We start from the raw sequence: 26,879 nt of genomic DNA on the forward strand, positions 1-26,879 counted from the left end.
TCGCGCACTCCATTGCATCCATCGGTACTATTAGCGCACCCCCTTACCACCCATGACATGGACATCCAGAATGCAGGGTCGGTCCGTAGGTGAATCCGGAGTATGGGGACGGTCGTCCACAGATGAGCGACGAGGGCTGGAGGCACATGCATCCCGATTGCGCATATTGAAAATGGCCATCAATCAATCAATCCGAAGGGCAGACGTAAATATCTGATCGAGTGCCGTCCGCGGAATCGTGAGGTCAATGTCGTCGGCGCAAGTGGAGCATTCTGTCCCTTCGCGAGACGTAACCGACTACAGAAGAGAGACGACGACGAAGAGTGCGTACGCCCCCTCTACCCGCGCTGCACATCAGGAACGAAGGTCCTCCATTGTCCGTGGGGAGCCAGAACCGCTGGGCTTTCACGTCGAAGTTGCGACAATCACTGCGAGAACCCTCGCGCTGATCACAGCACGTCCCAAGGGCCAATCAGCCACTTATTGCATACGGAAAGAGTCGCCGCGTACGTACCGTGCAATCATGAGCAAATAAGGGTGATAGGGGCGCACGCACGCATCGTTTTGAGCTGCGTTCAGCCCGCATCAGCCATCAGTATCCCGATTCTCGTCATCGCAGAGATGCATAGAGAAGAGCTAGCGTGAGATGCAATCAAGTCTGCTGACTGAGCTCCTGCTGACGATACAAGCCAATGTAATGGAGGCACGAGAGAGAAAGGATTATGAAAATTCAGCTGGTCGTCATCGTATCCGGAGGACGAAGATGAGTAGATGATGAGCGAGGATGAGTGCCAGCACAGCGCGCGGGGTCTACCCGACACGAGGCTACCGGACTAGCCGGCAATCACCGCAAGGTCTAGACCCTGAAGCGACCACACCATGTACGTCGGTACGTGTTCAAGGTTGCACAGGATCTGCCCCTAAGCAAAATATCCTGGTTTGAGTTGCGGGTATTAGGGACAATGATATCGAGGAATACTTGGAAAGATGAACGATGAAGGAGAGAGGAGAACCCCTTGGGTGGGATGAGGGGAACCGAGGTGAAGTCGGCAAACTTTCGCTGGGTGCGAACACTGTCGAAGAAAGTTAGGCTCCCTTGCCAGCCTCTAGTTCCTTGTACCTCGGAATGTACTGAGCCATCAACGCGTCGTGCTTTTCGCGGCGGGACCGTACCACCGGACCCATCATGTAGGTTCAGGGCGGGCAGTAACTGTCAAAGTACTAAGAATCTCTTCCCTATTGCGGAATTTACCTTCGTTGGGTAGCGGCGTAGGTGCTGGGTACGAAATGCTGGGAGTCGAAGTTTTGCGTAGCATGTGCAGTGCGCGTGCGAGAATGACCGTGGAGTCAAGCTTAAGAGGGCGTATGTCCGATTGCAATAGTCAGTATGGCGAAGATACTTGAAGAGTAGCAGAGTAGTAAGGCTGTTGTCTGTACAACGGGGTAAGAGCCAAGGCGCGATTCACAGAACAGCTGCTACTTGCACGGCCAAATATCTCCTGTCCGAATTGGGAAGACGAGACACCATTTGTACCTTAGAGACCAGTATCGTACAGAGTAACTACCACAGCGTGATGCGAGGATGTCTTCGAAGGCTTGCATGACATATACTCACCATCCAAATGGACAATTCCGTTGCGGATTGAATGTACTCGGACTATATGCGTGTGATTGATTGGTACTGTATCTCGAAAGTCACCACATACCTCGCGAGGTCACGACAAGGGATTTTTTATGCTCAGTCGACGCATCCTACGGCGCACGGCAAGGAGCAGACGATATGGAACACAACATGCAGCATTGCTCAACTAGTATACACATGCGGATCACTTCCACCCCCTTCGTACACATTTTCTTATAAGCATCCTACCGAGCAATCACCGAGCAGACTCATCGCAACTCATAGGAGATGCTTAGAGCTTGGCCGCGGAGGCGGCCTCAGCGAAGCGCTTCTCGGCCTCGTCCCAGTTGATGACGTTCCAGATGGCCTTGAGGTACTGCACCGGACGAGTAAGCACCCATAGAGAAAAGACAGGCAGAAGAGGAACGTACGTCAGCCTTGACGTTCAAGTACTGGAGGTAGAACGCGTGCTCCCAGATATCGACACCGATGATGGGGACGTGGGTGAGGAGGGGGTCCTGGTTGGCGGTGGTGGTGATCTCGAGGATCTTGAGCGTCGGGTGGTAACCCTACCGCAAACGAGGGTTCGGTTCACAACTGCGAGAAACGAGAGACTGATAAAATACTCACGAGCCAGCCCCAGCCGGAGCCCTGGATGGCAGCGGTCGTCGCGTTAAACTCGGCGATGAACTTGTCGACGGAGCCCCAGGTCTTGACGATGGCCTCCTTGAGGGCGCCGTCGCGGAGGACACCGCCGTTGCCCTTGCCCTCAGAGGAGGCGGGGGCAAGGTTCTTCCAGAAGAGGGAATGGTTGATGTGACCTATATCGGAGCGCGTCGATCAGTTCTCCATCGTAATGGCAATCGCATGTCGCGTAGGGGACGCATGGGACGTGCACTCACCTCCGCCGTTGAACTTGAGGGCAGACTGGAGGGCGATGCGCTCCTTGGGGGTGGATGCCTTGGCGTAAGCCTGCTCTGCGGCGTTGAGAGAGTTCACGTAGGTCTGATGGTGCTTCTTGTGGTGAAGCTCCATGATCTGCTTGGAGATGAAGGGCTCGAGCGCATCGTAGCCGTACGGGAGGTCGGGGAGAACGTGGGCCATCGTGTCTGTCGGCGTCGGTGTCGTCGTTGTCTGAAGAAGAGATGGGGTAGGATAGGGTTTCGCACTTGGACCCTCTGGTATTTATCGCTCTCATCGAAGCCCATCGAACGCGATCTCCAAGGCGCCCGCGTCCCGAGAATGATGTAATCGGCGTCATAATCACGTGCACGTTCCCCTTCGGCCCCCGACACGCTCGCCGGCCTCGACCGCCCGCTCGTTGTCTTTTCCCCCTCGCTCGCTGTGCTCGATGTCGACGACCCATTCCGCGTCGTGCCCGTGTTGCCTCTCGTTGCTTGCTCGCTGCTGACTAGAGCGCTTCTCTTTGATCTCAGAAGTAACTTCTCCCGCTCGAGGCCTTGGTCATCTGAGAACATGACTCCTCACGATTGCGTGTTATCTCGTGCCCAATTCCTTGGGAACTCGTCGTCAATGAGTTCATCCTGGCCGCCTGCTTGCTCATCCTATACCGGTCGGGGCTAGAGCACGTTGCCAGCCAATAACGGACATCGTAAGTCTTCTCTTTTTGCCGCTCATGCTCGTTCTGTTGGTCCTGTGTGGTTCTTGTGGTTAGAACTTGTTGAAGGGTCTGTGCTCTGGTATCAGAGCTGCGAACATGCAGTTAGAGGAGATTGATGTCTCTTGGCTCTAGATCTTGGCTGGACGACCGCGGCCGTTGCGAAGTGTCTTGCTTCTGTTCTTCTGGGTTCGATGGATTTGCTGAGACTGGCTTCGCGTGTGTAGTCGCAGCCTCTCTAAACAGCATTCATCGATGTCTTGTGCTGCGACGTCTCGATATGGCTCGTAGTATTTATCCTCGGTCGAACGCTGACAGCCTTGCAGGGCCACCAATCAATCGACTGGGTCCCTTGGAATTTATGTCTCGCGTGTGTAGTCGTATGCAAGAGGGTAAGCCAGTTCATTGTACCCTGGCTCCAGCATAGCTCTCATACTAGTTAAGCTCGCCTCTCACCGGCGTACGGGGTCCTCTGCACCTTCTTTCCTCCTGCGACGTCATCGGCTCTCGTCCGCTCGGCCTCTACGATGATAGGTCTGTCTGGACACATGTTTCGACATCTTCGCGCCGCGATGCTGGACTCGAAACGCTACCCTCGTTCACGCTCGGGCGTCGTGTACCCGGCGGAAAATACGAGATCACGTGATCGATTTCCCCTGCATCCCAACTCTCAACTGTGTCTCGTAAAAGTACGGTATCCTCCGGATATGAGGCATCTGAAGGCACACACCCCGCTAGTAGCCCCATGTCAAGTCCGGACCTACGTATGTCACTCAACATTCAAGTACACTTCTCCGCGTTGGATCTCGTGCGCGCCGTCCCTCCTACCGACACGCGTCATGTCTCCCACTTTTAGTTTCGTGCGACAGGTGCCCTTGACTCCAGCACACCTCTCGTGCTAGCCAACGTCTCTTCTCTTTCGGGTGCTGTCGTCTGCACCTTCAAGCCCCTTCCCGCGGCCTGCACCGCTCGGCTTCAACTACGATGAATCGATGATTGTTCTGCCTCGGAGACATATTTCGACTTCTTCACGCCTCAGCCCGCGCGATCAAGCAAGCCAATCATGGGCTACCCTTGGCATACAACGTACCAACTTCTGGAACTTCGGTTTAGGTGGGAACGCTCTGTTCGCAGACGAGACGAGTCACGTGACCAATCCCTCCCCCCACAGAAACATGGCGTTTGGAAGGGACAGGTGAAGGCTCGTACGTCCCCCCTCATCTCTCTCTTCCGAGCTCTCAGTTTGACGGTCCCTCAGGTGCACGGTACAGTGGCCCCGCATCGGTTGTGCCAACATCCTTCGGCGGCGGGCCGCTGGGTGATACGACATCATACACTTTTTCGCGACGCTGGACCCCGAACCTCAACGGCGACGACAATGTGCCCCTTTATCTGTTCAACCTGCGTTCATTCGACTTCACCCGGGAATCAGGACACGTACAGCGAGGAGCGAATGGCCATCTGACGAAGGCTTAGCGTCCCAAGTCCCGTGTAGTTATAGCAAGAGGGTATGATGTCCACGGGGATCAGACAACTGTCCTGGTGATCGCAAATTGGTCCGCCGTAAGTGGCTCGTCGGTCCTGTCTGTACGGCACCTTTGTCAGTCCACTACAGCGTCAATGTCCTGTGGCGGGGAGGATTCTGCCAGCGCTATATCGCGCTTCGGTCCGTCTGTTATCGCTCAACTGTCCACAGTTTGAAGAATCTAAAGATCCACTGCATGGATTCCCTTCAGAATTTCTGAGACAGTTCCCAGAAACCCCTAGATACAGCGAAAAATAATCAGCTGGTGACCCATAGCGTTGAACATTCTCCATGTTCCTGCTAACTTCAAATGCCCGCATAGCGCGCACAGCGGCGCTAGTGTGTCGGCAAGGTCGGGAGAGAGCCGAGGCTAGCCGAGAGGGTGGGAAGCATAGCGCGCAAGCAAATGGGCGGGTTAGCGCCCGTTTTGGATGCATGCAATACAACACGAACGAGAAGGAATACAACGAAACTGATATTTTTCCTGAGACGAGAGGCTTCAGAATAGGCAACTTCCAAATTTTCAAGAGGAACGGATGAGTGGTGGAGGAGATCCTTCAAAGTGCGGACAGTGTATCGATAATTCGGCGTGGAGGAGCAAACGCGCGGACAAGTTAGCGAAACGGCCGGACATGATACCGTTTTGCGTAGTTATACTCGTGAGTGAATGCTATGCTCCTCGGCAGCGCCCGCCGCGCCTTCTCGACCTCTTCATGAACGCGAATCCGGATAGCACGACGCTGTCGTCGTACCATGTATGAGCAATACAACGGTTGGATGTGCGTGAGTGAGCATATAGGCTCGGTGCTATGTCCGCCGCAGCAAGGGTACGGCTATGGCTATGTTCTTTTCGCCGCAGCAGACATCCACGCTGACTTTCCTCGCAGATCGCCATCCTTTTGACCTTGATGTAAGAGCGCAAATCATACAGAACTCCTCGGGACAGCGCGCAAAGAGGTCGAGAATCGAGAATCGCACATCCGGGCGGGCAATGACTGGCTAGACGCCCACGGACCCACTTCGTGATGCACACTCGGGCGCGTTCTGCGACGCCGGAGTGCTTCCCACAAAAGCCTGAAGCCCCCGTGCCGCTGTCGCTGTCGGTGACGCCGACCGAGTGCTTGAAATGCCCAATATGCACCGGGAAGTTTACGCTGTCTCCCTTCCAGCGCGGCATTCGGGTATGGCGCCATGGCTATATGTGGACCGCATGCAGTAGGCATCATAGGGTCTTCTCCGACGGACCTCATGGCTGCTGAGCGCATCCGTGTGGCGCGGTCATCTGCAGAGTCATTGGTTGCATTGTCCGTTCGCGAATCCCGAACGCGGAGCCGCTGGTTGCTAGTGTGTGGCATCACGGAGCGCGGGCGTTCTGCCTTGCGGAAGGCCGGAGGCGCAGGGTATAAAAGTTCGAGAGTCAACTCTTTGAGATGTATCGTCGCTGACGTTCGGTTCGGCGGTTCTCCACAGCATGGCCTTCGGACACATTCAACTGTTCATCCTTGCATTCGTGGCTGGCTCCGTGTTCGCTGCCCCGAGCACTGGTGCCGACTTGCAACCTCCACCCCAGGTCACCTTGGACGATGCGACCGTCATAGGCCAGCCGAACGGGACGGTCGTCAAGTACCTCGGCCTGCCGTTCGCCCAACCTCCGTATGTGCCCTCCGTCCTCTTTCCACGTCATGATTCATCGTTGTGCTGTCACAGTGGGTGACCTGACGACCTTCCTACAGAGTAGGAAACCTGCGTCTCCGCCTCCCGGAGCCCGTGCCGCCGTTCAACGGGACGATCAACGCGACCGCGCTTGGGAATCAGTGCATCCAGCAGACGTTCCCGCCTGTAGACCTTCCCAGCGACGTGCCCGCCGCTGCCAGCGAGTACCTCGCGGCGTTCGTCACCCCAGCTGATGTTCCGCAGAGCGAAGACTGTGAGTGTACATAGCTGCCACCTGGCTTGCCTGTGTGGGATGCTGACGTCGAGGTCGCGCAGGTTTGAACCTGAATGTGATCGTCCCGGCCAATGCTACTCCTGAGTCGAAGCTCCCTGTCGCAGTGGTACGTGTCATATAGTAGCAACTAAGTTACAGTATCAGTTCAAGCTTGCTGATGAGGTTCTTAGTGGATATTCGGAGGTGTGATTCCGTCGATTCATGTTCTCTGATCACCCTTCTTGTGCTGAGTCGTCTATAGGTGGCTTTCAGATCGGTTCCAATGCGATGTAAGCCTGGATTGTGTCGCCCATTGGGTTGCAATTACGTCTGCTGACATGGTCGCAGCGAACCCGGCGAAGTTGTCGTCGCTAGGTCTATAGAGATCGGGTACCCGATCGTCTACGTCGCGATCAACTACAGGTAAGTCATGGTACTCCGTGATCTTTCGAATTCTGAGTTGAAGATTCCTCCATAGATTGAGCGGCGAGTGTTTGGTGTCATGGGTGTAGACTGTAGGATAACAGTGCTGAACTTTTGCGCAGCCTTTGGCTTCTTGGGTGGGCGCGAAGTGAAAGAAGCGGGGGTGGCGAATCTTGGCTTGCATGATCGTACGTACCAATACTCCTCTCTTCCTCCGCTCTGGCGCAATGTCTGATGCTATCTCCTTCAGAACGAGAGGCGTTTCGCTGGATCCAGAAGTACATCTCCGCATTCGGCGGAGACCCGGAGAAGGTCATGATGTGAGTACCCACACTATCGCCCTAGGCAGCGGCGCCCTCCTTAAGTCCTCATTGCCATAATACAGCTGGGGCGAGAGCGCCGGCGCGATCTCCGTAGCACTGCACATGCAGGCCAACGGCGGGAACACCGAAGGACTCTTCCGCGCAGGGTTCATGGAGTCCGGGTCGCCCGTCCCGAGCGGGACTGTGGACAATCCGTACTTGCAGTCCACCTACGACCAGATCGTGTCGGACACTGGGTGCCCGGATGCGACGGACACCCTGCAGTGCTTGCGTATGGTCCCTGCGGATGTCCTCAAGGCGGCCATGGACAAGACTCCGTCGTTCCTCAGCTTCCAGGTATGTATATGTATGCTAGACTCGTTGGGTGATCCGTACCCTGACACTATCACGCGCAATTGACAGCAAGTCAACACACCGTACTTCCCTCGGGCGGACGGTGCGTTCATTCCGAACCCTCCCGAGCGGCAGCTCCTCAGTGGTCCTATTGCGAACATCCCCATCGTCTGCGGTAATATCATTTGTCATCCTAATCTAGCATGCTGTTCACAACGCCTCGTGGCAGGGAACGACCAAGATGAAGGAACTGCTTTCGCCTTCCCCACCTTGAACCTAACGTGGGTCTCGCGCCTCACGAACATCCGGGTAGGGTACTGACAGCGCTTCCGACAGCACCGACGAGGAATTCCTCGACTACGTCCACGCGAACTTCTACCGGAACACATCTCGCGAGGCCGTTGCGAAGATACTGGAGCTCTACCCCTCGGACCCCGCCGTCGGAGCGCCATACAACACCGGAAGCGACTTTGCGTACTCGCCCCAGTACAAGCGCATGGCGTCCTTCCAGGGCGACTTCATCGAGCAGGCTCCCCGTCGGTTATTTGTCCAGCACCTCGCAGAGAAGCAGCCTGTGTACTCATACTGTGCGTCACTTCCCCCACCTATACCCAACCCCGGACCTGATCTGACTACTCGACAAGTGAGCAATTTCCACAAGGTTGATGGCATCGGGGCGGTACGTGGCGCCCTTCAAACTGTGGTTCCCTCATTTCGCAGCTTGGCATTCCGATGCGGCTGTAGTTTCGAGTTTCATGGGCTCACGCGAACTTTTCTTAGGCTCACGGCACCGAGCTTGCCGACGTCTTTGGGGGAGGACCCATGGGAGACTACCTGATCCGCTTCGCTGCGACGCTAGACCCGAATGGAGATGGGGCGGTCCAGTGGCCGCGCTACACGAACTCTGCGCCGCTCATGCTCACGTTTAATGACGCGCAACCGACGTTCAACGTTACCCGTGACACGTACCGGGAGGAAGAGATGAAGTATTTGACGAAGCTGAGTCTCGCGGACCCGATGTAGTTACGCGAGCGCAAGGGCAAGGTGCTTGTTGAACGCAGATGTACTACGAATTGCTGCGATCTGTCGCGCCGTGGACACTCGTGCGGGCTACCAAGGCCGGCCGTACGCAGATTACTGGACTGGCCGATTGTCGAGTGCACTCGTGGGTGGGAATGGATACATACGTCAGCGTATAGCCTTATGACAGGCGACGATGCGCCGAGGTGACTGCCGGTGTACCGTTCGTACAACGATTTTCCCTCGCATGCGTGCCTTGGTGGATCTACCTATTTGTGAGTGTTCACGACCATGTTCGCTCGTCTGACCTACTTGATCCTGCAGCCTTCCGGAATCGGGGCGCCCTAGTGTGCGTCCACGCCACTTGAGGGCGTACTCCGGCACAGCAGTCAATGGAGACGGTTGAGGGTCTGCGTCATCAACTCCATCTCCATCGCTACCTTTGCCCTAATGTGTAGTGGCGGTGATCGCAGAAACCAGTGACGCCGCGAGCTAGAGAGTTAATTATGCTGCAGGCACGTCTCGAAGCTACGGCATCAACTTCTTCATCTTCCATGCAGCTCAACCCCGAAAAGCCAACGCGACGATTTTCCTCGCGACAACTTTCTTCGACCTCTGATGGTGGGGTACGAGTTAGGTTTCGAGGCTTTGTGGTTTCTTGCGCAGGTGAGCCTATAGCTCGAATCCTGGTCGATGTTTGTCTGACATACCTTTAGCTACGATATGCCGAAGGGCGACGGAGGGTCTGTATCCCGCGATGGCATCCATGTCTCCTCTATGCATATCTTTGTTGCTCGCATCTGCCGTCATCGCACAAGACGCATTCATCATCAGAACCCCTCCCAATCCCGTTCAATGCTTCCCGGTCAACTTCACCTGGTCCGGTGGGCACGGGCCGTACAACCTGTCCATCCTTCCCTCAGGTCAGCTCAAGTCGCAGCCGTTGGACCATTTCGCGAACCTCACCGGCACTATGTTCCAACACCGAATCAACGTCGCTGCTGGCACTTCTGTGCAGGCTGTCTTGACCGACATCACCGGTCTCCAAGCGCTAAACGTCGCCTTTGCGCTGGATTCGTCGAATCACACGGCCTGTCTGAGTGGAGCAGCTGCACAGTCTGTAAGCTCCAGTGCGTCCTCGACATCTCAGCCAACCCATAGCCCGTCCGTGGCACCACCCGCTTCGCAAGCACGATCATTGAGCACTGGGGCTATCGCTGGCATTGCTACTGCGGGGGCCGTGCTCGTTTGCGCTTGCGCACTCGCATGGTGGCTAATCCGAAGACGATCAAGGGCGAAGACGTTCGATGACGAGGCAGGTGCGTCTGGCACTCTCCGCGACTGCAAGCGTGGTGTACTGAAACTCGGGGCCCATACCAGGTTCTCTAGTGCAGCAGTTCCCGTTCTCTTCGGGCGGAGTTGCGCATGCTCGGAGAACTGAGGAGAAGCTCGCAGCATCTCAGCAGTCGATTCCGGCGGTACAGTCCCTCGCTCCCGCAGCGGAGTCCTCAACGGAGTCGTCAAGCAATAGGTCCATCTACACCGTTGCACCACCTCCGCCTCTGGCAGTCAGGAATACTTCCAGGGGTAAACGGGGTCATGGTACCCAGAGCACTCGATCCTCTACTGCGGGGACGCATGCAACGGGCCGTGTTCGTCAGGATACTTCCCGGCCATCGACAGGACGACCTAGACAGGAGGTCGATGGAGGCGTACGCCTTGCGGGGGGTCCGTTGGACGAGATGCCTAGTCTGGACCAAGAAAGCGATATCATGTCTAGCGTGCCACCGCCGTACCATCGCTATTGATCTTGAAAAGTGAGGACATCCCGTCATTCATGTTTAAGATTCAGTCTGACGCACAGCACCACTGCTAGCTTTCTCTCATGGACATTTATTGGTCGCATTGTCCCAGCCTACTAGTACGATTATTCCTATGCTTTCATGGTACGTTAAACCACGTATTCAAGAATCGTTCGGATAATATCCTTGGCATTGAAGTCTCGATAGTTGCGCTCGTCGAGTCGGCTATACGGCGGATCAGCGCACGATCCTCCGGCGTCCGCGCCCGACTCACCGCCTTCACTCATAGCACGTGTCCGATTGACTCTGATATAAGGGAAGACATGGAGTATTTCCCAATCCTTGTAACATCGGAGTCCATGTTGCCGATGCGGGGTTTGGGCTGCGAGAGCGACGTAGCTAGGCGATTGTGCGAGCCATGACTCGGATGTGTGAGTACTCCCTATTTACATCAGCGCCGTATTGATGATATCTATCTCTTCGACATCAAGATAGACCGCTCACGAGCTCAAGAAACAGCGACATGAACACGATGCTGTAGATGCTGTGCGGGTGCGTCTGCGGGCGGGGTCGACCCACGGTCAACCTAAGGGGGTCTTCGCCACGTCGCACAACTTGCCCTTCCTCTACCACGACCCCGTTCTCTCGAGTGAGTGGGCGTAAGCACTTACGGACGAACCATCAATGGCGCATGCAGGTACGTCGTTGTAAAAGATGATGTTGATTCATGCTCACGATACGTGACAGACATGATGAGGCGAACTCCGCGTTCACCAACAGCAACAATATCTCTACCATTGTACTCGATCACCCGGGTCTGGCTGGAAGCAGTTATACCACTTGACATACTCGCTGCATTCAATCTCTGTCCTGGTGCTTTCGCTCAAGATTCTACCCCGCCCTTTGCGTTCGTCCCCCCTGATCCATCACTCACGCTATGCGCCCCGAACACCTTCCTCTGGACCGGTGGCACACCCCCATTCACGCTTCAGATACGCATACCCAGTGGGCAAGTAAGCGTACTCGCCGAGCTGCCCTTCACAAACATCTCCGCCCAACACTTCACATGGACGCCCGACATCGAGGGCACCAGCGTCGTCGCGATGCTGTTTGACAGCAACAACGCGACGACTATCTCTTCCCCCTTCTCGATACAGTCGACCGGGAACAGGACATGCTCCAGAGCAGAGAGTCAGAACGACACAGCTCCCATCGTGATGGTGGACTCGGGCGCGACAGCGAGAAGCACTCTAGGCCCGGGAGTGTTTGCGGGCGTGGCTGTGGCCGGCGCGATTGTCCTGGCGGGCGCGCTCGCTCTGTTCTACTGGCTCTGCATCGCGAACCGGAACCGCAGAGGGTTCAAGCGTGTAGGTCTGCATCGTCACTGCACTTCGCTTCCTCGCGTCGAGATCTGACGTGTAACTCAACAGAGATAGACGACTGGGAACTACTCTCAGAACCGGACTCGCCTTCGAACTCGACTAAGAAGGGCATTCTGCACCACGGTGGCGGAGTCCAGACCATCGTCGTCACTTCGCCGACCATAGCCCCGTCCGTCTTGAGCTATGCAGTGCATGAGGAGAAAGACGGACAGGGCGTTCGTGGTGGAACGCCTTCGAAGCGAACGCCACCAGGAACACCTCTGGAGTCGGACGAAGACGAGGACGTACCTCTCTTTCAACTCGCGCCCGCACGGTCTGCTGGGCTGGTGTCCAAAAACGTCATCTTCAGCGCTGACGTTCCGGCGGAAGAAAACACTGGGGGCCGACGGTAGCTCATCCGAGGCTTTGATATTAAGGACAGTCTGGACTCTCTGCGTCGCGACTCGTATCCCCTATACATAAATGAGACGGTCCACAATTCCTCGTTACTTCGGATCTTTGACGATCAGTGGACGCGAATGTGACTCACGTTGTCGTGTTATTTGCCATTCAGCGTATGGTAATGATGAAACCGTTCACCTACTGCATGAGGAGGTCAGTGAAGATTTCAGCCACCATGACGTTGGACAAGATATGAACATGGCAAGCAGAAGAGCACGGTGCCAGTGTTGACTTGTATCTTACTCACTTACTAATTTACTTACTTCCCTCCTTACAACGTACTAATGATGCTCACGTGATGTGAAAACCCTACATGCCTCAGGCCGGCTCTGATTAACTTCTACGTTAAACTTACTGCCACCACATCATGCCACACCATGCCCGACTGCCAGACGCGTCATCCCAGCATGGTATACATGTTTCCGCCCGCAAAGGAATGGCAGCAAGTGAGTACCAATGCTGCCGTGCTCGTCAATGTTCTCGGTGCGACTCGCATGCAGTAAGTCCCAAGGACTTACGCACCCAGTAGCATAATTAATGGGAACTCAACACTGACAGACCGCTCTCAGGGCAAACCAAAACCATAGAACGAACTCATGCATACCCTCCACCTGTTACCGTCCACCTCGCCGTGTCCTCATGGCTGTGTTCGCCAGCTCGTGGCATGGTTCTCGCGCGGCGCTGTCACAGGCGCTATGACTACACGACGACGACGCACGCCTCAGAGCTCCGGGCGTAATGTCCGCGAGTGCCGTTTCCAGCCGCCTCTCATATGAAGACAGCAGTTCCCCTCTGCCCACCCCAACCACCACCACCGTTGTTCAGTCCTGTTATCGAACGCCCTTGGCCATTCCTACGCTCTGGTACTCCTGCAAGGTCACCTGCCTGCCCGTGAGGAGATCGTGGAGGAGGTGTACTGCTGAATCTAAGGTCTGAGGTACGTGCTCCCTCCGTGGGTAGTGGGTAACCGGCCGGACTGATGGTATACCCGGGTTACAGTGACGAGCGCGGGCGGGTCGGCTTTGGGTCGGCGAGTGTTGTACACAGGAGTCTGAGAAGGCAGGGTTACAAGTTGCAGGTAAGATCGTCTTTCAGGGGCTGTATTCGATCCCCGCCATATGAATTTGACACCGTGGGCGTAGAAATCCGCGTCATCAGGCATATTCGATGGCTACGTTCCTCGAGATCCATTCTCCCCAGCCCCCTACACAATGCATCCCGACGACATTCTCGTGGGACGGCGGCATCGCGCCGTACACTCTAAAAATTACCGCCGTTACGCCGGATTTCCAGGTCGGCGACGTCCTCCAGACATTCACCGGTATTGGGAACCAGTCCTTGCAGTGGCCCGTGAACCTGGTTGGCGGGACATTGTTTGGGATTGTCCTCAGCGATTCGACACCTATCACTGTTCAGTTTGAGCCGGTCACTGTTCAAGCAGGTCCGGACAGCAGCTGTCTTGGGGGCACGTCGACATCGCGAGGGGGATCTGGTACCACATCCAGTGCGATCACGACAACTACGGCAGTTTCGACGTCGTCGTCTTTCGATCCGAACTCAGTGGGAACTCCGACTGCAGTAGCATCAGGCTCCAGCACAGACAGCGTAGCTGCGATATCCTCAGGCTCGTCTACATCAAGTTCAGCTGGTCCCACAGACCTTGCAGGGGCCGTGACGACGAACACGAGCAAGCCACTGGGCGCAGGTGTCGTTGCAGGTATTGCTATCTGTGCCACACTGGCAGGGATACTCATCGCTGTGCTGGTGTACTGGATGTGGAGGAAGTATGGGCGCAGGCGCGTAGGCAGCCCGAGAACCCTGGGTACGTTCCTCACTGATTACTGATGATAACAGTAACGTGATGTGTATGGCGCGACTGACCTACCTCTGTACTCCGCAGACCTCAACGAGTCGACCCTCCCACCAGTACAGCCTCCTCGCACAAGCAAACTCGCGGAGGCCGGAGTCATGCGCCAATCCCTGCTCTATACTTCACCCGTATCCTCTCCCAGTGCCGCGGCGGTGTCCTTACCGCACTACCCATCCGGAGTCTCTGGCGTGTATTCTGAACCCTCCGTCTACACACCCACACCCCGCACCTCCCGGACACTCACCCCTCGTACATCCCGAACACGAAGCGCAAGTCGCCACAGCAGTGCCGTTCCTCCACGTGATGGCAGACTGAGCGTGGTCAACTCGAGCAACGAAGGCACGTCTACCGCCCGTTCATCTAAAATTGAGGAGACGCAGTTGCTCAGCCCGCAGGTCGTGAGCTGGGCCGCGAGCAGCTCTCACCAGTCGGTGCAGGAGAGCGACGGGGGCGTGCGGTTGGCGGGCGGGCCGCCGCTTCCGCCAATCGTCGTGACGGAGGCGAGTGAGGCGGGAAGCCTCCGGGAGAGTGCACCAGTTCCGCCTCCGTATAAACGGTATGATGACGTTGGAGTCTGAGTAGTTGGGTCGGTTAGCTGAGAGCTTACACTTGTCGTTGGTGATTTCGACTCGGACTTATTTTCCAGACGAGCTGACGTGTCTTTCATGATCGCAATTTCTTCATGTACCTTGTAACATTATCATCTGTAAACTGGAGCTATTTGAATGCATGATGATGCCGAGGATACTGTTAAGTAGTCGATCGCAAGACCCGTACAGTACGTACTGTACGGGTCTTGCGCGCATTATCCTCGGATCGGACGTCCGAAATGGGCGTCAAGCCACGTGGCCCTTTGGAAAGTAATTTCTCCGGCACAGCTGCAGATGAAGGTTGCGCTCTACTCCCAGCTCGAGCTCGACATTTGCAACATTCGTATCAAACTTGCTCTCTATGTGCGGTCAAACCTACGCAATCTTTGTTGTGTAGCCGGTTATATGCAGCGCAAGATTCCGACTTCAGTTCAACGAGGATCGCCGCTTCAGTGTTGGCTTGAGTGTGAGGAGGTCGACCGAAGAACCCTGAGGCAATATGGTGGAGTGAGGACCGAGGTGCGTTTTTTGTATCGCTCTTGGCTTGTGTACTGCTGCCGCAGGGCTCTAGCGCTATACTTATTGTGCATGACAGAGGTCCCTGTGTGCGGAAGGGGTATGGACCGTGAGTGTGCTTCACGCAGCATTGGAGCAGCCATGCCGTACCCATGACTACTAGATGTGCTGCGCTCTACCGCAGAGCATGGACAGACACATCCTCTCAAGTTCTTCTCAGCTTCTCTGCCGTGCTGATAGATCGTTCTGAAGGAGCGCTGCGGACTACGGAACACATACTGAGACACTCCTTGAACACCCTGATAAACCCCCTTTTGTACACACACGTAGCCCCAATCTTTTGTTGAACCAGGTTGAAGCTGCCGTTTGATGTCCAGCAGTGAAACGTCCTGATGGTGAGTGCTGTCAAATTCCATACATGACAGGTTCAATGCTGAAATTGTCTTCCCGTCTACAGACACGTCATGAGGCGGTCATGTCTCAGGTGCATAGAGCGGGCGGTATTGGCTCTATTCCTAAACGATACATCTAAAACAAGAGCGATATCCGCACTTCGGGCGAGCCTTTAGTCCTTAAGAAGGCTTCTGGTGTGTCGTACTTGACCTCTTCTGCTTCCACTCTCGCTAACCTATGCTTCTCACCCACCTCTCAAAGATACGCCGATAGTGCCCAGGCGTTGAAGCTACTCCAATAGCCAGCTGATCGGGACGACAACACATCATGTCTCCCTGCACTGATGGTGAGGTTCTCGTCCTCGTGCTCATCCAGCACTAACGGTGCATTGACAGCCGTATACCCTAGATGTCCCAGATTATGCGCTAGCTTCTGCCACGTCATAACCGTGTTCACGATTGTATTCACGATCCTAACGTCCTCCACGATCGCACAGTCCGACCTCACTTTCACAAACACGCCATCCCATGTCGCACAATGTACCCCTTTCACGATCTCCTGGTCCGGTGGATTACCGCCCTTCAATCTTGCCATCGTGGGTCCCTGGGTTAACACCCCGCTCCAGCTCTATACAGAACTCGGTAGTTCCAGTTTTAACTGGTCGACGGACGTTCCCGCGGGAACGACTGTGTCCTTCCAGCTGTCGGATGCGGGAGGTGAAATGGTCCGGTCACAAGCGGCTCTCACCGTAGAGCCAGGGCCGGCCTCCTGCCTCCCGAGTTCAACCTCGCAGACGTCGCTCTCATCCCACTCGGCCTCGCAATCCTTGTCTTCTGTGTTTTCCTCTACTTTGACAACTGCGTCGCCAACTGCATCCATCTCCGGGTCCCTCATTCAGGCCAGTGACTTGGGTCCGGGGCCGTACTCTGGCATCGCAATCGGTGGGGCATTTGCAATCGCGGGGGCAGTCTTACTGCTAGTGATGCTTCGGCGGAAGTGTCGGCGGCAGGGCGTGTCCCGAGGCCCTGAAGGTGAGCGTCGTGTCTACCGTGTAGGTTAACTCTCCTTAACTTCGTTTCTGCCACAGTGGACCTCAATGAATCACCACGAATGACCGGCGCCACCACGCCGCCAGGGCGAGGAGCTTCGCTCCGGCTACGTCCTCCCACCACCATATACATGCCTCCCTCCCGAAAGCTATCCCAGCTCTTTGAGCAACACTCGCCCACCTCACCCGATTCTATCCCTCTTCACGAGCTCGTGGGTCAGCAACACACTCCGAGCTTCACAGATCCTCCGAGCCGGGCGTCTCGTCCAGGACCGTCCGGCCGCATGTCCAAGAGGAGCTTTCTCGAGCGACGTGGCGCAGTCCGCTCTGACCCCATCTTGCGACCGCTTCCCATGCCTCCCGGCCTTGGCGACGACCCTGCCCCAGCGAGACCCACCTCTCTCCCGCTCGAGTACTACGCCGACTCTAGTGCGCGAGGTCCGAGGCAGGAGCTCGATGGAGGAGTGCGTCTGGCAGGAGGTCCGCCCGAGGACGAGTGGGATAGACTCAGCGACCTACTGCCGACGATTCCGCCACCGTATAGACGTTATACCAAATGAGGGAGTAGTTCCGGTGATTAGGTGCGGAACGTCGTGCTTGGGGTACCCCCGATTTGCGAGCATATTGCTAATGGGCGCATCCGCAGTACTCATATATAGCTCTATCGCCCGCTCAATGTAATTGCACGTGAAGTATGGCTCTAACATGCGTATGAGGGTTGAATTTATGCTCTGCGTAGATGTTCAAGTTGATGTCGTTTGCGAATACAAGGTCCCTCCGCGCTTGCTACGAAGCGCCCGACACTTGGCTTCACTCCACCATCATCGGACTATTCAAATCCGCGCCCGCATGCACAGCTGGATGGCCCGGGGCAACACGGCGTCCCAGTACGTCTTTTAACCATGACCAATAGACAAAGTTTCGGCCTCTCCTTCACCATCCCGATCCTTTCCATCGTCTGCGGCTTGTCCGTGCCTCTGCTCAGCATCTACCAGCCACAGAACTACATCGGGTGGGCCCTCATGACACTCGGCTTTGGGGTCCTCTCGCTGCTCGGCGAGGGCAGCACGAGGGCGCAGTACATGGGATGCCAAGTCCCGCTGGGCATGGGGCTCGGCATCGTATGGCTGAGCACTCAGTTTGCGATCCTCGCTCCGCTCCCGGTGTCGAACAATGCGCACGCGATTGCGTTCTATACCTTCACGCGATGCTTCATCCAGGTCAGTGGCCATCTCCGCCGGGTTCGGATGCTCGTCAAGCTGATGCTGATGCGCACTTACCTGGGCAGAGCTGGGGCGTGGTCATCGGCGGGACCATCCTACAGAACACCATTCTCCGGGACTTACCTCCGTCTTTCCTCGAAACGATTCCGCAAGGCGTCCAGATTGCATACGCTGCCATCCCGGCGTTGGAGAGCCTTATTGATCCAGTGAAGACCGACGTACGAGTCGCATTCGCTCGGAGTGTCAGGCTGATCTGGCTTGTCATGATCGGGGTGGGCGGGACGGGGCTCTTGTCGTGCACGCTGATGCGGGAGATACCGATGAGGACGGATATGGACGAGACGTGGGCAGTGACAGACTCGGAGCGCGCACAAGCAGACGTGAAGTGCGGTGTAGACGTCGGTAGCACAGTCGTCGCCGGGCTTGTGGCGATATGAACCTTAGCTTGATCGCGTACCCTACCTAGTTTGTCAGAAGATCCTCAATCCTCGACCCTCGACGCTGCCTGCATCCGCAGCAAAGCTATGTGGGTGGTTGATTCGGATACACTCGGAACGGTCGTTGAGAGGTTCTCACCGCTTAGAGGCATCGATGAAACCTTGTTCACGCTCATCTGCTGCGGTAGTCTAGGGTACTCTCTGAGAGACGCTCCTGGGCTTCGAAGGCGCACACGTAAAGGAGTACGAGGAGCAGCAGGCGTTGCTCAAGACGCTTTCCGATAACATATTGGAGCAGCCTTCCGTCTCAAGGCTGGGGTGGGCCGGGCCCATTCCCGGGCACCCTCCGCGACTTGACTTCGAAGTGCCGAGCTGCGTCAGGGAGCAATAGCGGACTGTCACAACACTATTCACCAAACTCGTTGTTTGTTCTCGTTGCCACCTGTAGGTAGTCTCATGTGTTAGCCTTCCAACTCTCGGTCCTCGGAACACCCTCTGTGTTATGTCACTGCGTGACGTGCCGCGTCAGTAGTTGGAGTGCTCGTATCTCCTGTACTGCTCAGACTATTTGTTGACGGGTATCATGTGCCCTGCGCGATCATCAGGCTAATGCGAACACTTGTCATTGTGACTGTCAATGCCTGAGCATTAGAGAGTATGATTTCATATGAAGTGATATGCAGCGTTCTCGGTACTGGAAGCCAATACACGGATCGATTGACCATGGCCTATATCGGGTCTGCCAGGCTGAGCTTGACCAAGTAGTCGATCTGCTCCGAACGGTACTTGTCCTGAGTGAGGTTGATCGAGGGCTGGGCATCATTAAATGTGAGCATCAGCGGCGTATCGTTGGTGTAGCGTGGCCACTCGACGGCGCCGTCCCCATTCGGGTCAAGCGTTTCAGCGAAGCGGATGAGGTAGTCGCCTAGGGGCCCGCCCCCGAAGATGTCAAGGAGCTCCGAGCCGTGTGGCTGTGGCATCGGGTCAGCCTATATCGGAAGTAATAAGAGGAAGGAAGGGGACATACAGCTCCGATGCCGTCGACTCTGTGGAAGTTGCTCACTTATCGCACAGTAAGCGCATACACCAAGACTCGAAGTGAATGGGATGAGCACGTACGGTACGTGTACACTGGCTGTTTATCTGCGAGGTGCTGGACGAACAGCCGACGAGGCGCGTGTTCGATGAAGTCACCCTGAAAGGCCGCCATGCGTTTGTATTGCGGGGTGTATGCAAAGTTGTCCCCGGTGTCATACGGAGAGCCGGTGGCAGGGTCAGATGGGTAGAGATCCAATATCTTGGCTACACATTCGAGAGAAGTGTTCCTGTAGTAGTTCGAGTGAACGTAGTCGAGGAACTCGTCATCGGTACTGTTGAACCATGGTTTAGCGTGAGCACTGCTGAAGGCTGCACGTCATTATCAAGGCTCACGTCAGGTTTAAGGTAGCGAAGGAGAAGACGGTCCCCTCGTCGAAGTCGTTACCTATAAAAACTGTGAACCGAGGCTGAATGGTATACTCAAGGTTGAGAGACATACCAGCGACGAACGGGATGGTTGCCACCTGACCATTCAGGAGCTGCTGTTGGGCTGGTTCCGGGATGAACACTCCGTCGGCCCGAGGGAAGTAGGGAGTATTCAGTTGCTACGTCATCCATGACTCTTGGTAAGTATCCATGGGCATTCAACAAGACTATCAAACCCACCTGAAAGCTGACGAAAGATGGTGTCTTGTCCATGGCGGCCTTGAGAACGTCGGCAGGAACCGTCCGCAAGCACCCAAGGGTGTCGGTCGCGTTCGAGCATCCCGTTTCTCCTACGATCTGGTCGTAGTTGGACTGCTCGTAAGGATTGTCGACCGTGCCTGTCGGAATGAGAGCACCCGACTCCATGAACGCAGCGCGGAAGAGCCCTTCCGTATCTCCGCCATTCGCCTGCATCTGCAGCGCAACGGCAACCGAGCCTGCGCTCTCGCCCCAACTGCACATTCATCAATGAGTAAGGAGACTACAGAAGGGGAAGAGACTGCGCACATCATGACCTTCTCCGGGTCTCCGCCGAAAGCCGAGATGTACTTCTGGATCCAGCGTAGCGCCTCCCGTTCTGCGGAAGGCACATATCAGTTAGCAGGGTCAGCTAGCGCACAGGGCGGGCGGTGAGTACGTACGATCGTGTAGCGCAACGTTCGCGACGCCTGCCTCCTTCACTTCGCGTCCGCCCAGGAACCCGAAAGCTGTGTCCAACTTCAGCGCTGGTACTGTGACTTCTGCAATGCAGCGACCACTCACCGCTCAACCTTAGAGGAATCGTACGTCAGACAGGAGAGCTGGGGTACGCCGCATTGATAATGGCTGCATACCTGTAATTGATCGCGACGTATATCATCGGATGCCCGATTTCGATAGACCTAGCTACGATGACCTCGCCCGGTTCGCTGCCGAAACCGTCAGAATTGGCGCAAATAGTACTGAAGAGACAACCACTCACACTGCATTCGACCCTATCTGGAAGCCACCTAGAGACAAAGGAGAATCGTGATTGTCCGGAAGAGGATGCAGGACGGTGGCTCGTACCTCCGAAGATCCACTGAGAATGATCGTGAGTGAGGCCTCGTCTACAGTGAAGGTGATCACGTACTACTGCGACAGGGAGCTTGGATTCTGGGTTGGCATCTGCAGGGACGATTACGTTTAAATTGAGGCCTGCACGCTGGAGATCAGCATTAGATTCTAGCGCGTACGCTACCTACTCACAATCCTCGCTCACAGGTACATCCGGGAGAGCAAGGAACCCCGCCAGTGACATATAAGACCGAGCAGGAGCCGGGAGGTCTTCTGGGAGCGTCAAGTTGGGAAACGTTTGCTGGATACACTGGTCGCCAAAAACGGTTGCATTGATTGTCCCATTGAACGGGGACACGGGTTTAGGTAGGCGAAGGCGCAGGTCACCGACGCTAGTAGAAGAACTAGTCAGCGCTACTATGTCATCGCGTCAAGTACAACAAACGTACGGAGGTTGGGCAAAGGGGAGGCCCAAGTATTTGGTCACCGTCCCGTTTGGCAGCCCGATGACTGTCGCATTGTCCAAGGTAACAGTTGGGGTCGCGTTGACGTGGCAGAGACATCCAACGAGGACGACGAGCGTGAGACTTAGACTGCGCCTGGGAGCCATGCTGCTGAGTTGCACGTAGTTCGAAGGCAACTACTCCTCGCCGACCATCTTATGTACTTGCGCCGTCCGCCTCAGGAACTGGTGGCTCCTCGCGGCAGACTAAGACGCCATGAATAACGCCAGCGCGCCTCCTTTGGGATTCACCAACGTGTGGGCAGCTGGATGCCCCGCCGATGTGCGTGTCAAGGCCGTCTCAAGGGGTCGAGCCAAGCAAGTCTTCGGCACCCGAAGCCCGATGGCGGAGACGTACTGTATAGAGGTTAAATTTAGTCCAAGCATGAGCTTAAATAGCCGAATGCTGTCCACCAGCAGCATTTCGTACTTCTGTTGGGTCGGAAGGTACGCGGGAGCACACTGAATGGAGCGAGCTGTTGGCTGATCGGGGGCCGCAGGGTTTTGTGAGAGTCACGGCGGGGAAGCTCTGGGAGCAGAGAGGAGCTCAATTGAGCCCTATGTCCTAATAATGTGACCAAGAACCATGAGCTACAGAACAGAAGACGTATCCTCATGGCCATACCGTAATTCCTCTGCTCAGAGCGTGGCATCGTACGTCAGAGATGCACGCACGCTCCGTTTACAGTTTATAACCTGATGGTTGCTTGACTCGGTCCGAGAGTGATCAATAATGCGCGTCGGGGGGGCTCTTTCTGGATATCTATCAGAACGTGGTCGCACCGACCACATCTGTCGGGAGCTATCACCCAGGATCATAACACGATCATGTTAGCATTATGTATCAGAAGTGTACGATCTAGTCAATCGGGACTCACTGGTTTCAGAGAGAATTCTTCACCTGAGAACGAATCCAGGGGCCCTCCCAACCAGTCTAAACGAACTGAAGCCGTGACGACTAGAGTTCGAGCAGCATGCTGGAAGTATAGCGGTTCGGATATGATATATCTAGACATGTTTAGAGATCCATGAAAGAATCACAGTAAGGGCGCTAATACAATGCCGCTGCCCAAGTACTTAGTCCGGGGGGAGGTTGGTGTGGTGAACGTTGATGACAAGAGACGAAGCCCAGTGCACCGACGAAGCGAGTAAGTAGTTCTGTTATCAAAGTAAGTAACCGATTAGTAGTGCCGACCCGGCATTATAACCCCAACTAAACCGACTTCAGTATTCCTAATAAACAAACTCGAAGGGCTGTGCATTCCAGCGTCTCTCTCCTACTCCTTCGACTACCGTGTACTCGGGAACCCCGGCCCTTGCACTCACATCCTGCATAGTAGAACCTGCAAATACACGATGCTAGAGCTAGATGGGAGCCTCAGGATGGCTGTACCATTGTGCATAACACATATGAGGAACTGAATCTCACGATATCCGATATGCCACGCTGTCAACCACGTCCAACTCGAGCCTGACATCTTGTGGGACTATATCAAGGCGCGAAGGCTCCCCAGTTCACGAAGCACTGCAAGTAACATCGTGAGCAGATAGAACGTGCTAACTGACAGGTGGTCGTTTCCATGGTTTTCAATCACAAGATATAGAAGGTGAACTTGCGGCTTCAGGGCAATGTATGAACCCTACGGTGACCATGCCGATTGCGGGGCAAGTTCGACGTCTTGTATTACGTCCCTGTACCCCACCGTTTACCCACTGCTGTTCATCCACGCTACTTCCGGTCGCGTCCTCCGGTCTTGACGAGGCACTCCTAGATGACGATTATTAAGTTCAAGGGGGCCCCTGTAGACCAGATCGACGATGCCGAAACCGGTCTTTCATACTCCGAGAACTGGGTACACCACACAGATAGCCAGGGAGATCACGAGAATACCGTATCCGAGACCAGCGTTGTGGGCGACACAGTCAATCTCACTTTCACAGGTCAGTACATGCGGTTATTGCCCCTATGTTACGACATTTGAGACACACAGTCCAGGCAAATGGGTCAGCGTATATGGTGACCGCTCGCCTAGCGGAACAGCGCAGTCCACATACGCGATTGATGGAGCTCTCCCGTTCCTGTTTTCGGAGGAGAGAGTCTTCAGCCTGAAGTCACACAACGTACAGTTCTTCAACTCTTCAAGCCTCCTCCCCGGGACGCATACACTCGTCGTCACCAACATTGGCTCCTCCCTATTTATCGACTACTTTCTCGTTGGACAGGGAGACGACGTCATCGAACCACAGACGTCGTCGTTGACGCAGTCCAACCCCTCAGCTCAAGCGACAAGTATCCTCACGTCTACCACAGGGACGGTACTCGCATTTCCCTCCACTTCCGGTTTCAATGGCTCCATCGTATCTTACTCCTCCGTGCAGGTCTCTTCCACGCCGGCTGCTTCCGTTAGCGCACAAGGTGCGCCGACCCCAAGCTCGAGCTATTCCACCTCCCTCGCCAGCAGCCACAGCCTGACGGTTTACGCGGCGCCAACAGCATCACCGTCAAGTGAATCATCTTCGCGAAGGAGCGGTAATCTCTCGAAGGGTGCCAGCGCCGGACTCGCTGTCGGAATATCCGTGGTCAGCCTACTAGTGATAGGCGGTATCGTTACATGGTGCTACGTGTCCCGGAGGCGACGCAGACGGGATAGGACAGAGCTCACATCTGGTATGAGTCCTTCAACCATTTTTCCTACTCGATGCTCACGCACGTTTCCCGAACAGTACCTGCAGTCGTAGTCACGGAGTCGCCATCCCTCGAACCCATTCCGAGCGCGCATGAGAAGGACGCGCGTCGCTTCTCTGACATCGGGACCTCGGTGTTCTCCCTTCCTCCCTACGGGTACACCTCCCACGATCCGCAGGTCCCGACCAGGAGTGATATCGACGACGGGCTGGTCCCATACAACGGTCTCATTGACTCGAAGCCTCCGCTCCCTCTGTCCCCTTTGAGAAGATTGAGCACTTCAAGCGCGACACACCCACTGTCACAACTGGAAGACCACAAAAGGGAGGATGACCGGATGCCGAGTTTAGCTCCGCTGCGCGGACGGTGCGTACACGCTTCTGTCTGCACTGGTGTCTGGACGTATCCCTGATCGCACTCCTAGATGGGAATGACGAGGATGTAGGATGGGAGTGCTCCGCGGTCTCGGTTCCTTTGCCGTGTAGCCGGGACTCTGTATTATATCGGCGGTGTCGTTATGCATGCAGATCGTGCGTAGACGCTTCGGAATCACCGTCGCCGCGGTTTTGATCCAACACCATATAAAAGCCATTGAACGGACCTTCAAAGCTGGAAGTGAAGACCAGAGAAGCGGATCGAGTGTGCAGTACTACGGGGCATGTCGTGCAATATAACATGTTGTCAGCGCGAGAACGAGCGACCGGAACTCTCAGAATCAATGATACGCCAAATACAGTTCGACAGGTTGCAGTCGGAGCACTTGAAGGGTGTCTTCACCTCGGTAGCAAACCTGGAACATGGTATTATTGGAACTTCTCTTCGGTACCAACGGCCAAGCACCTACACATAAAATGGATGGTAGGATTTGCGAGCCCTACTCCTCTACAAACGGACTTCAAAGGTGCGTACTATGATTACACACAATGTATCACAACAATTCATCCGCTCATAGTCGTTTCTCAGCCCAAACCCGGTCTATGGGAGACAAGAACGTCACGATATCAAGCTCGGACCTTGTATGTTTCGGACAATGGACTCAGGTCCAATCCATGGGCGTTGGTACTGAAAGATTAGAGGACCACGCAACTCTCACCTTCACTGGTATTGCATCGCTCTTTTCAAGCGTACGAGGATGTACTGACCTGTGCGATACAACAGGGATCGCAATCACGGCTTACGGACTTCAAAGCCTCAGCGTATTAGACCAGCCCGCGACATCTACCTTTGTGATTGACGGAGACGTTCCGTCCCTCCTCCAAACATCTGAGAATACGTGGTGCAACCAATGCCCGGACAGGCTCCTGGGGGCGTCAGCAGGCGTCCTCTATTCTTCTTCGCAACTCCCCAACGGAACCCACACGCTGATATTCACTCTCAAAGACCGCGCATGGGTTAGCTTTGACCACTTTGATGTCGCTACCCTTCCGGAGTCGGACAGCCCTGGAACGCAATCTACACCCTCGCAGACGTCGACCTCATCTGGCACTTTGTCATCCTCCGAGACTTCGACCCTCTCCCTAACGTCGTCCATCTTCGAGTCGTCATCCCTCTCCATAGCGCCGTCCAAGTTTCCGTCGTCATCCATCTCCGAGACATCGTCCCCGAAGACATCGTCCCCCGAGACGACGTCCTCCTCGACTCACCCTACCCAGACAATCCTGTCATCGCAGCAATCGTTGGCGCAATCTGCGACTCTTTCCTCAACGTCTGATCGAATCGCGGCTGAGCCTTCGGGCGGTGTCAGTGCGTCAGGGCATCGCTGGATTTCAAAGCGAGCTTTCATTGCATGCATCACGGTCGGGGCGATCCTGGGCGTTTTCTTCCTCGCTACGGTGTCCTTATGTCTCATCCGGAGACGTCGACGGAGAAGGATGACAAAGAATCTGGTTAGACCATACGGTCAGTATCTCTCAAGTCGCAGCCAACGTTTAGAGTACTGAAAGGTTCTACTTTCACAGTTTTTGAGACGAGCACCGAACATGTCAATGGCAAGAGTGACAAATCGAAGGGTTCTCCGGAACCTATCACGGCTCTCGGCTCACCTATCCACCCTCATGACAGCGTCCACTTGAGTTCTTCAGGTTCAGAGCGCACAGACATTCCGCCGACTCGGATATCTACAGCATTCCTCCGCCCTGAACCTGACGAAAAAGCCACGTACCCTGAAGACGGAGAAGATCGAGGAGGCGCTGCCGCGGCGACAGAAGGTACGCTTAGTCCGTCAGTGATCGTAAAGCGGCGTGATAATAAGAGTGATCGGTATCTGACAGGCTTGGTTACTGCGAGGGCTTTGTCCCCGGATGTTGGAGAGGAGAGAAGTAGTAGTGGTTTGGACTGGCGAGTCGACTTCGTAGATGGCGGAAGTGTGGGATCCAGCCTGCCGCCTCCTTACACTGGGTGAAGGAGGGCTGATCGGTATTACTTGGTACTTGAGGGAGACTGTGGGCTTAGTAAAGCATGTCTTTGAATTACTACCTGAACAAGGCGATGAGTACTACGACCAACGTGACGACGCACGCGTCGACGCGTTGCGTACCATCGCGATCACGTGCGTTATCACTTCGGCGTTCAGGCCGTTCAGGCCGAAGCGCCACCATGACAAGTCACCGCTACCGTCCACTGCGGCATCTTGCCACGAAC

The 26,879-nt window shown here is 55.4% G+C and overlaps 10 protein-coding genes across 10 annotated transcripts; 7 read left to right on the top strand and 3 right to left on the bottom strand.

Moving 5' to 3' along the window:
• Positions 1-1,934: 1,934 nt before the first annotated feature.
• L226DRAFT_439274 (manganese superoxide dismutase) lies at positions 1,935-2,725 on the bottom strand (the record flags this gene model as incomplete). The annotated part of the gene is made up of 4 exons (XM_067674800.1): positions 1,935-1,997; positions 2,053-2,190; positions 2,252-2,442; positions 2,524-2,725. Coding segments are annotated over 4 exons (594 nt in total), but the record flags the coding sequence as incomplete, so codon positions are not given.
• Positions 2,726-4,808: 2,083 nt separating this feature from the next.
• Positions 4,809-5,379, bottom strand: L226DRAFT_533828 (uncharacterized protein). Its single transcript, XM_067680552.1, has one exon. It carries the CDS (start codon positions 5,199-5,201, stop codon positions 4,857-4,859), a length of 345 nt encoding a protein of 114 aa, XP_067536331.1. The 5' UTR covers positions 5,202-5,379; the 3' UTR covers positions 4,809-4,856.
• An 837-nt stretch (positions 5,380-6,216) lies between these two features.
• Positions 6,217-8,998, top strand: L226DRAFT_533830 (carotenoid ester lipase). The gene is made up of 15 exons (XM_067680553.1): positions 6,217-6,417; positions 6,498-6,691; positions 6,754-6,818; positions 6,883-6,895; positions 6,954-6,981; positions 7,040-7,114; positions 7,170-7,177; positions 7,237-7,302; positions 7,365-7,434; positions 7,500-7,773; positions 7,840-7,945; positions 8,000-8,051; positions 8,107-8,357; positions 8,415-8,449; positions 8,551-8,998. The coding sequence occupies exons 1-15, from the start codon at positions 6,236-6,238 to the stop codon at positions 8,791-8,793; spliced, it is 1,662 nt and encodes a 553-aa protein (XP_067536332.1). The 5' UTR covers positions 6,217-6,235; the 3' UTR covers positions 8,794-8,998.
• A 549-nt stretch (positions 8,999-9,547) lies between these two features.
• L226DRAFT_570013 (uncharacterized protein) lies at positions 9,548-10,598 on the top strand (the record flags this gene model as incomplete). The annotated part of the gene is made up of 2 exons (XM_067684384.1): positions 9,548-10,109; positions 10,171-10,598. The coding sequence occupies 2 exons, from the start codon at positions 9,548-9,550 to the stop codon at positions 10,596-10,598; spliced, it is 990 nt and encodes a 329-aa protein (XP_067536333.1).
• Positions 10,599-10,964: 366 nt separating this feature from the next.
• L226DRAFT_387244 (uncharacterized protein) lies at positions 10,965-12,231 on the top strand. The gene is made up of 4 exons (XM_067674462.1): positions 10,965-11,023; positions 11,084-11,289; positions 11,340-11,955; positions 12,023-12,231. Exons 2-4 carry the CDS (start codon positions 11,277-11,279, stop codon positions 12,075-12,077), a joined length of 684 nt encoding a protein of 227 aa, XP_067536334.1. The 5' UTR covers positions 10,965-11,023; positions 11,084-11,276; the 3' UTR covers positions 12,078-12,231.
• A 1,351-nt stretch (positions 12,232-13,582) lies between these two features.
• Positions 13,583-14,863, top strand: L226DRAFT_570015 (uncharacterized protein; the record flags this gene model as incomplete). Its single annotated transcript, XM_067684385.1, has 2 exons — positions 13,583-14,237; positions 14,316-14,863. The coding sequence occupies 2 exons, from the start codon at positions 13,583-13,585 to the stop codon at positions 14,861-14,863; spliced, it is 1,203 nt and encodes a 400-aa protein (XP_067536335.1).
• A 1,248-nt stretch (positions 14,864-16,111) lies between these two features.
• On the top strand, positions 16,112-17,392 carry L226DRAFT_570016 (uncharacterized protein; the record flags this gene model as incomplete). The annotated part of the gene is made up of 3 exons (XM_067684386.1): positions 16,112-16,130; positions 16,180-16,815; positions 16,872-17,392. 3 exons carry the CDS (start codon positions 16,112-16,114, stop codon positions 17,390-17,392), a joined length of 1,176 nt encoding a protein of 391 aa, XP_067536336.1.
• Positions 17,393-17,734: 342 nt separating this feature from the next.
• On the top strand, positions 17,735-18,492 carry L226DRAFT_522272 (uncharacterized protein; the record flags this gene model as incomplete). The annotated part of the gene is made up of 2 exons (XM_067678754.1): positions 17,735-18,052; positions 18,121-18,492. 2 exons carry the CDS (start codon positions 17,735-17,737, stop codon positions 18,490-18,492), a joined length of 690 nt encoding a protein of 229 aa, XP_067536337.1.
• A 584-nt stretch (positions 18,493-19,076) lies between these two features.
• L226DRAFT_387380 (carotenoid ester lipase) lies at positions 19,077-21,718 on the bottom strand. The gene is made up of 15 exons (XM_067674463.1): positions 21,501-21,718; positions 21,257-21,443; positions 21,128-21,199; positions 21,064-21,076; positions 20,978-21,005; positions 20,850-20,924; positions 20,779-20,786; positions 20,658-20,723; positions 20,524-20,593; positions 20,197-20,470; positions 20,030-20,135; positions 19,924-19,975; positions 19,612-19,862; positions 19,520-19,554; positions 19,077-19,463 (listed from the first exon to the last, which is right to left on the bottom strand). Exons 1-15 carry the CDS (start codon positions 21,659-21,661, stop codon positions 19,221-19,223), a joined length of 1,641 nt encoding a protein of 546 aa, XP_067536338.1. The 5' UTR covers positions 21,662-21,718; the 3' UTR covers positions 19,077-19,220.
• Positions 21,719-23,106: 1,388 nt separating this feature from the next.
• On the top strand, positions 23,107-24,815 carry L226DRAFT_533837 (uncharacterized protein). The gene is made up of 4 exons (XM_067680554.1): positions 23,107-23,494; positions 23,550-24,221; positions 24,278-24,605; positions 24,664-24,815. Exons 1-4 carry the CDS (start codon positions 23,326-23,328, stop codon positions 24,671-24,673), a joined length of 1,179 nt encoding a protein of 392 aa, XP_067536339.1. The 5' UTR covers positions 23,107-23,325; the 3' UTR covers positions 24,674-24,815.
• Positions 24,816-26,879: the final 2,064 nt, after the last annotated feature.

This window comes from Lentinus tigrinus (assembly GCF_003813185.1).
Source record: "Lentinus tigrinus ALCF2SS1-7 unplaced genomic scaffold L226scaffold_9, whole genome shotgun sequence".
Taxonomy (NCBI): domain Eukaryota; kingdom Fungi; phylum Basidiomycota; class Agaricomycetes; order Polyporales; family Polyporaceae; genus Lentinus; species Lentinus tigrinus.